This window comes from Cinclus cinclus, chromosome 24, assembly GCF_963662255.1.
Source record: "Cinclus cinclus chromosome 24, bCinCin1.1, whole genome shotgun sequence".
Lineage (NCBI taxonomy): Eukaryota > Metazoa > Chordata > Aves > Passeriformes > Cinclidae > Cinclus > Cinclus cinclus.
In genome coordinates, this window is record NC_085069.1 from 3,232,702 (window position 1) to 3,243,010 (window position 10,309).

Consider the following 10,309-nt stretch of genomic DNA (forward strand, 5'->3'; position numbering starts at 1 on the left):
TACTAAACAGTTTCAGGAAATAAATGCAAACAGGTGAAAACTAATTCTTTTCAGTTCTTTCAGTAAAGTCAGGCTCTTGAATATTACTCTTTGGTTCAAAAATTCAGAAGTATGTAAAACACAATTTTCAAGCTTTTGAAAAATAGCAAGGAAAAGAAAAGGAAAAAAATAAGTTTATTGAAGAATTTCTTAAGTATGTGGAAGAAATTCCCTTCCAAAATGTTAACATAGCTTCTAACACTCCATCTTAGAGCTAAAAATCTCCACTCTTCTCCTTCCTTCCTCCCCAATAGCTGAAGTAGATCTGGAAATTGATTTTCCTGAACAAGAATTTAGAGTGAAAAATTCCACCACAAACACCTGGAACAACCCAAATCTTCTATTTCATTTCCACACTAACTTAGGTTTTCTCCATTTTTTCCTTCAGGGCTCCTTTCACCTCCTTATTCCTCAAACTGCAAATGATGGGATTCAATAAAGGAGTCACCAGAGAATAAGAAAGGGAGAGGAATTTATCCACAGATGCACAGTAGCTGTATTTTGGCCGCAGGTACATGGAGCCTGCAGTGCCATAAAAAACAGTCACAACCAGGAGCTGTGAGGAGCAAGTGGAAAACGCCTTCTCCTGGCTCTCAGCTGATGCCATGTGAAGAATTGTGGAAACGATACCAATATAGGAATAAATGACCAGTGAGAAAGGACTCAGAATAGCAAAGACAGCCACCACAATGACCTGGATTTCACTTGGGAGAGTGTTGCCACAGAGCAGGTCCAGGAGAGGCTGAATCTCACAGAAGAAGTGGTCAATGGCACAACCACACAAGGGTGAGCTGAAGGTGATGAGGGTGTGAACTAAGCCCACAGCAGTTCCACAGATGTAAGCTCCAACAACCAGGCTTCTGCAGACCCTGCTGCTCATGATCATTGTGTAATGCAAGGGGCAGCAAACTGCAAAATAACCATCAAGGGACATGGCGGCCAAGAGAAAACACTCAGCAACTCCAAAGAAAAGGAAGGAAAACATCTGCATTGCACATCTTGTCTTGGAAATACTCACTGTTCCCACCATCAGGTTCTCGAGAATACTTGGGATAATGACAGACAAATAGCAGATATCCCAACAGGACAGCTGAGTGAGGAAGAAATACATCGGGGTGTGAAGGCGATTATCACTGTTTGTTATCAAAGCTATCACTGTGTTCGCCATCAAGGTGAGAATATGAAGAGATAATAAAACTACAAAGAGCAAAGGGTGTAAAGGAGAGGTTCCAGAAAAACCCAGGAGTCTGAATTCACTCAATCCACTGAGGTTCCCAAGGATCATCCTTGTCTGGTGCCTTGCAGAGCTCTCCTCATTTTAGTGTCCAGCAGCCGATGAAGCTGCAAACAGCCGGGCAAATCTGCAGTCAGAATACAACTGCCTGCTTGAACAGACAGAAAGAGGACTGGAATTTAGATACTACTCAGATTTTGAGAAGATCTTCTGAAAAGATTATAAAAGCTTCTAAAGAAAATGAGGCAGTCTTATGCGTTTTGTTTCTGTCTCTTTTTGACTGATTCTTCTTTCAAAGCATTGCCTTCAAAGGCTGTATATTCACCACTCTCTTCAAATACTCAGCTACCACTTTTACTCTGTAGAAGAAGAAAACTTGTTGTGGCAGAGATCTTTTCATGGACTAATCAGTTCAAGTCTCAAAAATCATCAGTTGCACCATTTGAATATAACAAAGGTAGTTTCTCCTGTTGTGGAGTGTGGTAGAAGAAGAGAGAGGATAGGAAAAAACCCCTAAATGTTGAGGTCTCCAGGAAAGCTTTCAACTCTGAGCACTCTGCAGTGAAGCAGAAGAGAGGTTTGTCCACAGCTCTTTATACTACATCTATATAAAGTCCACTGAGACTGGCTAGTGCTGATTGGAGCAATAAGGAATAGTTGTTAAGAGGTTGGATAAATATGATGCACGTGTATGAGCTGATTCACAGCCACCTCTAGTTTTACAGAACTTGCAAATGATTTCTATATAAACCCAGATATCCTACAGAACTATCAAGATCTGTGTACTGGTTTGAAAAGCAAAACCAGTGAGACTTCAAGTCAGTAATACAATTTTTAATAGGGAAGAGGAGAAAAAAGAAGAAAAAAACAAAATACATGCAATAATAAAAATAAAACCACTGACAGAGTCAGAATACAACCTGATACCCTGTCAGTCAGGGTGCTGGTGCAGTTTTCCTCCAAAGGGTCCAGCGATGATGTGGATAAGAACCTGGTTCTTCCTCTGGAATCCAGTGGAGAAAAGCTGCTTTTGGCGTTCTAAACCTCAGTTTTTATCTAGGTAGGAAAGGCTTGGCTCATCCTCCTGGCTGGAGCATCTCCCAATGGGATGAAGTAATCTTATCAGTTCTACAGTAGGACTCAATGGCCCATTAACAGAAGATACTTCCCACAGAGATAAGGATGATCACCCTTATCAGTGATGGCCCATCAACAGAAGACATTTCCCACAGAGATAAGGATGATCACACTTCTCAGATGGTAATAGAATATGTATGTTGTATTGTAAACCAGGACATAATCCACCCCTTATTCTATTACCATCTACATTATACCCAAACCAATACCCTATATATTTACATATAATACAGAATGAAACCCTACACACAGTTCTCTCTTAAAATAAGGTTTCCTTGCGGTACACAGAGGGTTTCTCCATCTTTCTGCATTACCCACCAAGTGTAACCAGGTCCTTGAGCAAAAACAATCCCACTGATTGGTTTGCCTTTGCCTGTGGTGGGATTGATCCAAACAGTCTTTCCTAAAATACCTTTCATGTGTACCACAGGGATTTTGTCTCCATCCACTGTGTGCAGGGGTTCAGATTGGGCAGGACCGGCTCGATTGATGGACCCTCTGGTGTTGACCATCCAGGTGGCTTTTGCCAAGTTCATTTCCCAATTTCTGAAGGTTCCCCCACCGAGTGCCTTCAGGGTAGTTTTAAGGAGTCCATTGCACCGTTCAACTTTCCCGGCAGCTGGTGCGTGGTAAGGGATATGATATATCCATTCAATACCATGTTCTCTGGCCCAGGTGTTGATAAGGCTGTTCTTGAAATGGGTTCCGTTGTCTGACTCAATTCTTTCGGGGGTACCATGCCTCCAAAGGACTTGTTTTTCTAGGCCCAAGATGGTGTTGCGGGCAGTAGCATGAGGCACAGGGTAGGTTTCCAACCATCCTGTGGTTGCTTCCACCATGGTCAGTACGTAGCGCTTGCCTTGGCGGGTTTGGGGAAGGGTGATGTAGTCAATTTGCCAGGCTTCCCCATACCTGTACTTTGACCATCGTCCACCGTACCACAGAGGCTTCACCCGCTTGGCCTGTTTGATTGTGGCACAGGTCTCACAGTTCTGGATGACCTGTGAGATGCTGTCCATAGTAAGGTCCACCCCTCGGTCACGGGCCCATCGGTATGTTGCATCTCTCCCCTGATGACCAGAGGCATCATGGGCCCAACGAGCTAGGAATAATTCTCCCTTGTGCTGCCAGTCTAGATCCACTTGTGATATTTTTACCTTGGCAGCTCGGTCCACCTGCTCGTTGTTGTGATGCTCTTCATTAGCTCGACTCTTAGGTACATGCGCATCCACATGTCGAACCTTCACGGTTAGCTTCTTTACTCGGGTGGCAATGTCCTGCCAAATCTCAGCAGCCCAGATGGGTTTCCCTCTGCGCTGCCAGTTGGCCTTTTTCCAGCGATCCAACCATCCCCACAGAGCATTAGCTACCATCCATGAGTCAGTGTAGAGATAGAGCTTTGACCACTTCTCCCGTTCGGCAATATCTAAAGCCAGCTGGATGGCTTTTAACTCTGCAACCTGACTCGATCCACCTTGTCCCTCGGTAGCTTGTGCAACTTGTCGTGTGGGGCTCCATACTGCAGCTTTCCATTTTCGGTTAGTGCCTACAACTCGGCAGGAACCATCAGTGAAGAGGGCATATCGTCTTTCAGTCTCCGGTAGCTCATTGTATGGTGGGGCTTCCTCGGCACGTGCCACTTGCTCCTCCTCTTCAGAAGATAACCCAAAAGTCTCACCTTCCGGCCAGTTTGTAATTATTTCCAGAATCCCAGGGCGATTCGGATTTCCAATACGGGCGCGCTGAGTGAGGAGGGCAATCCATTTGCTCCATGTAGTGTCAGTGGCATGATGTGTGGAAGGAACCTTTCCCTTGAACATCCAGCCCAGTACCGGTAGTCGAGGTGCTAGAAGCAGCTGTGTTTCAGTGCCAATTACTTCAGAGGCTGCTTGAACTCCTTCATAGGCAGCCAAAATTTCTTTCTCTGTGGGAGTGTAGTTGTTTTCAGACCCTTTGTAGCTTCTGCTCCAGAATCCCAGTGGTCGACCCCGAGTCTCACCAGGTACCTTCTGCCAAAGGCTCCAGGATAGACCATGATTTCCAGCTGCAGAGTAGAGCACGTTCTTTACCTCTGGTCCTGTCCTGACTGGACCAAGGGCTACCGCATGAGCGATCTCTTGCTTGATCTGGGTGAAGGCTTGCTGTTGTTCAGGGCCCCAGTGGAAATCATTCTTCTTGCGGGTAACCAGGTAGAGAGGGCTCACAATCTGGCTGTACTCAGGGATGTGCATTCTCCAAAAGCCTATGGCACCTAGGAAAGCTTGTGTTTCCTTCTTGTTGGTTGGTGGAGACATAGCGGTGATCTTGTTAATTACCTCTGTTGGGATCTGACGACGTCCATCTTGCCATTTGACTCCTAGAAACTGAATTTCCTGAGCTGGTCCCTTTACCTTACTTTGCTTAATGGCAAAACCAGCCTTCAGCAGAATCTGAATAATCTTCTCTCCTTTCTCGAAGACTTCCCCTGCTGTGCTCCCCCATACAATGATGTCATCGATATACTGTAGATGTTCAGGAGCCTCACCCTTTTCCAGTGCAGCCTGGATCAGTCCATGGCAGATGGTGGGACTGTGTTTCCACCCCTGGGGCAGTCGGTTCCAGGTGTACTGCACCCCCCTCCAGGTGAAAGCAAACTGAGGCCTGCACTCTGCTGCCAGAGGAATGGAGAAAAATGCATTGGCAATGTCAATGGTGGCGTACCACTTTGCTACCTTGGACTCCAGCTCGTACTGGAGTTCCAGCATATCTGGCACGGCAGCGCTCAGCGGTGGAGTCACTTCATTCAATGCACGATAGTCCACAGTCAATCTCCATTCTCCATCAGACTTGCGCACAGGCCAGATGGGGCTGTTGAAGGGTGAGTGGGTTTTGCTGACCACCCCTTGGCTTTCCAGTTTACGAATCATCTCATGGATGGGAGTCACAGAGTCTCTGTCGGTACGGTATTGCCGACGGTGTACTGTTGTTGTGGCGATTGGTACCTGTTGCTCTTCAACTCTCAATAGTCCCACAGCAGAGGGGTCATCTGAGAGACCAGGTAAGGTATTCAGTTTTCTGATGTCTTCTGTCTCTACAGAAGCTATCCCAAAAGCCCAGCGATATCCCTTTGGGTCTTTGAAATACCCATTTCGAAGATAGTCTATGCCGAGGATGCATGGGGCCTCTGGGCCAGTCACGATGGGGTGTTTCTGCCACCCTTTCCCAGTTAAACTCACTTCGGCCTCTACTACAGTCAGCTGCTGGGATCCTCCTGTTACCCCAGAAATAGAGATTGACTCTTCTCCTACATACCTTGATGGCATCAGGGTACATTGGGCGCCGGTGTCAACCAAAGCCTTATGTTTTTGTGGGTCAGATGTGCCAGGCCATCGGATCCACACAGTCCAGTAGATCCGATTGTCCCTCTCCTCTACCTGGCTAGAGGCAGGGCTCCTCTATTCCTGGTCTTGGTACACGTTGCTCTCTTCCTGTAGATAGGTTCTTGAGGTCCCTTCAAGAGGATCAGTCATATCATCGTTCTGATACTGTTTGGAGTTCTGTGCACGAGAGACTGGAGCAGCGTTGACTCTAGGTGAGCTTCTTATGTTCGGTGTCCCTCTTTTCAGTTCACGTACCCGGGCTGCTAAGGAGGAGGTGGGTTTTCTATCCCACTTCCTCATGTCTTCTCCATGCTCCTGAAGGAAAAACCAGAGGTTACCTCGTGGAGTGTGTCCTTTCTCCCTGGCTGGGAAACGCCGGCTCCTAATGGCAGAGACTCTTGTTGGTTCTGGTGAGATCTGGTAGTTTTCTGCCTTAAGTTCTTTTTTAAGCTTCTGATGGCCCTCTTCAATCAAGCTCCGGACTTGCTCAACCAGCCTTGTTTCCACGGTTGAGACATGGGTACGAAATGGGGCAGTGACAGTGTCCTCATAAATTCTTAGTTTATTGGCCAAGACGCCTACCATGTCCTCACCTTCCCTCCATTGCAGTGTTGCCAGGTAACGGGAGTATATCTCTGGTCCAAGCCGTGCGAATCTCAACCACATCTGTGAGGTGCACCGGACACAGTCTGGGCTCTTAGGAAATCTCTCATCTTCTGAGAAAATGATCTCCAGCACAGCCAATTCCCTCAGGCATCGGATACCTTGTTCCATTGTGCTCCATTTTCCTTGGTGCACCTGGAGATCTTCTTTACAAAGGTATCTGTCCTTCACACTTGTCAACAGTCGCCGCCAGAGGCTGAGGGTTTCTTGGGTTTTCCCGATCCCCTGGTCAATGACCACATCCCGGGACAGAGATCCCAGTTGCCTGGCCTCACTTCCATCCAGAACTGTGTCATTGGCTGCAGCGTCCCAGATGCGGAGCAGCCAGGTCAGGATGGACTCGTTTGCCTGGCGGGTGAATTCCCTCCGCAGGTCACGCAGCTCACCCAGGGATAGAGAGCGAGTGATGATTTCTGGCTCTGTCTCTTCTGCTGGGTGCGAAGGTCCTGCCACGTCCTCATCAGTGACTATGCGAACTGATTTGCTCTTTGATTTCTTCTTCTGAACGGGGGCAACTGCTACTGGTCTGGGCTGTTCTGGTTCGGTGACAGTTTGTGTGGAGATGCTGGTGGCACTTTTGGTTCCTTCTTCCTGGATAAAAGTCTGTGTAGAGACGGATGCTGTTGCTTTTCTTTTAGCTCTTTTCTCCTTTGTGACAGTCTGTGCAGACATGGACGCAGTAGATTTGTTTCTTTTTTCCTCTTCCTCAAGAATACGCTGCACTATACCATGTAGTGTTTTGTTTCTAAGCATGTTGCAGGCTGTGAAGGCTGTGCAGAGAAGACAAAGCAGAACTAACAACAATATTATGCTGTCCTTGGCATCCAGAGAGAACTCAACATTTCCAAAAACTGCTGTGCCATGCCTGAAAGATTGGAAAAAATCATTCTTTTCCCCTCCCCCCAGGGGCTGGGTGCGATTGTTGAGACCCCAGATGTAGCAGCCTAGACTAGGACAAACAAACAAAGTTGAGTATATATTCCGAATGATGTTCATTGCCTCAGAGGTTATCATGCAATAGACATAATAGACCAATAAAGCAATTTTTATACCATACCCTGGTCTACACAGGAGCATTACAACCGGCAGATAGTTCCCCATGTGCGGAAAAATATAGAGAGTAAGATATAAAACCCACGTAAGCATGTTGAGAATCATGGTGAATAGGTGGCTGGCAAAATTCAAAATTGTAATGCTGACTATTTCCTCAGTACCTTCTTGCCCCACGTTGGGCGCCAATAAATGTACTGGTTTGAAAAGCAAAACCAGTGAGACTTCAAGTCAGTAATACAATTTTTAATAGGGAAGAGGAAAAAAAAGAAGAAAAAAACAAAATACATGCAATAATAAAATACATGCAATAATAAAAATAAAACCACTGACAGAGTCAGAATACAACCTGATACCCTGTCAGTCAGGGTGCTGGTGCAGTTTTCCTCCAAAGGGTCCAGCGATGATGTGGATAAGAACCTGGTTCTTCCTCTGGAATCCAGTGGAGAAAAGCTGCTTTTGGCGTTCTAAACCTCAGTTTTTATCTAGGTAGGAAAGGCTTGGCTCATCCTCCTGGCTGGAGCATCACCCATGGGATGAAGTAATCTTATCAGTTCTACAGTAGGACTCAATGGCCCATTAACAGAAGATACTTCCCACAGAGATAAGGATGATCACCCTTATCAGTGATGGCCCATCAACAGAAGACATTTCCCACAGAGATAAGGATGATCACACTTCTCAGATGGTAATAGAATATGTATGTTGTATTGTAAACGAGGACAATCTGGTTTTACTTTGCAGTAATTACTATTACTTCATAATGCAGCCAGATTAATGACAGAGTTGCCACACAGGCTTACCATACTTATGCTTTCTCAGCAAAATTTGAAGGTGAAACAAAGATGCAGCCCACATTCACTTGGGGATCAGGGACAAAAGATTCACTCATTGCCAATCTTGATTTTTATTTCCCTGTTGATGTCCAGATCATTACAACTAAAAATTAGTTTACCTTGATCTATTTCCTGGCATACCTCATCGCTCGCAGATTTGAAGGACCCTTTTTAGGGTATCATGAAGAAGTATGCAGGCTATAGGTTTTGCTAAGGCACTGCTAATCCTCCTTGGCTTTATGATCCTCTGCTGCCAGATACTTCCCCTGCTTCTGCTACTGTGTACTACAGTCTGCTGAAACATGCCCACTTTAAACCATTTGGGTGTCTGTACCCATATTTCATTTCTGGGTCACACCATCAGTGACTCTGCCGTAGAGGAACCCAAGACAAAGGAGTGTGTATTGATGCAGTCCTCACATTTACTTTGGGATAAAGTTGCACCAAAAAGATCATTCTTGCCCACAAATTAACATCTAGGTTCTCCTACTCCTTCTTCCGAAGGTTTGTCATTAATCAGAAAGATTAAAAGAACACCAGCAACAACAATAATCCCCATCCAACCAACCAACCAAAAATCACCCACTTTCTTTGCCACATCTGCTGCAGCAAACAAGGATTTAGCATTCCAATTATTTCTTTGGCTAAGATTTATTTGACAGATGTGCCCACCAAGCAGTCAGACCATCTTTCACAGCACAGACCAACTCACTCAATGTTATCCACTACCAGCAGATATTCCCATTGTGCTTGGGAGAAGGCTCAATAAGCAAGGCCAGGCATGGCTGTTGGTCTTCATTTAATTTTATGAAATCCTAGTCCAATTTAGTGATGGAAGGTGATACTGCTCCCTGCAGCCCTCCCTTTACCAGTGTTTTTACTAATACTTCTCCCAGCTTCCACGGTGGCAAAAAGAAAATCCCTTTCCCCTTCCACCATGTAATAGAATCATCAGATCATCGAATATCTCACGTGGGAAGGGACCCATAATGCTCATCCAGTCCAACTCCCTGCTCCTTGCAAAAGTTATCAGTGAGTGGAGAACAGACCCACTCCAGACAAAGTTTGTTACAGAAGCCCTCCTGTCAAGTCAGCAGGTACAGGAAGGACACTTTTGTTTTCTAAACTCCTCAGAGAGAAGTCTGCATGCAGCTGGATCCTAGCCCAGCCCCAGACTCTTCAACAGTTTCTATGCAAAGGGTTACAGAGGTGTAATTGAGCCTGTATACAACGTTGCCCCGTGGGATTAAAGACGGCAAACCAAATCTATTGATATAAATAAAATTAGAAATTCATTTAAATTGATTGCAATCATTAAGCAAAATAACTTGATCACAATTATTTGTTACATTGCATCGGCAGCCTTACTAACATAACTAACATAGTGGAACTAGCATAGTAACACACCCTAACTAACTACTAGTGTTACAGTATAGTGCACGATCTTGGAAGCAACAGAGAAGCAATTCTATGAAATCAGGCAAAACAATTACGTAGAGATTGATGTCACTCATCCAACAACCATGAGCAAACCTATTTTGCTCAGTCATGAGAAGTGACCTTCAGGGCTTTCCCTGCTCAAGGGAGGGATATTCACACACCTTAGGGAGGTATGCTAGAAATCCTTGTCATGCAAAAGTGGGACTGCCCTTCTATAGCATAACCTGACTGGCTGCCTCTGATACATTTTTACATTAGGTTTTGGCAGGTCTATTCAACAAAATAGGCTTTGCTGCTGAAGAAGGTACTAGCACCACTTTGGTTTCTCCCATGTGACCCGTCTGACTCTCACTTCCATGTGAAGGCCTGGACATCCTTGCTGCTCCTGCCCTCAGATCAGGGATTCTCTGTTTGCATGTCCTCATGGTGTTGGAAATGATAGAACTTTACAAATACCTTTTCTAATTCATTCTTTTAATTCAGTTTTCTAATTACTTCTTTTAATTAATCATGAGCCGTGTAATTTTCCACTCTGTCATATGCCACTGTAG

At 45.4% G+C, this 10,309-nt stretch overlaps 1 protein-coding gene across 1 annotated transcript; it reads right to left on the minus strand.

Annotated features, from left to right (window-relative positions):
• Nucleotides 1-400: 400 nt before the first annotated feature.
• On the minus strand, nt 401-1,324 carry LOC134053162 (olfactory receptor 10C1-like). Its single transcript, XM_062508029.1, has one exon. The coding sequence runs from the start codon at nt 1,322-1,324 to the stop codon at nt 401-403; it is 924 nt and encodes a 307-aa protein (XP_062364013.1).
• Between the last annotated feature and the right edge of the window lie 8,985 nt (nt 1,325-10,309).

Coding starts and splice junctions, on each gene's coding strand:
- LOC134053162 (XM_062508029.1), bottom strand. CDS start 1,324: ATGATCCTTGGGAACCTCAGTGGATTGAGTGAATTCAGACTCCTGGGT.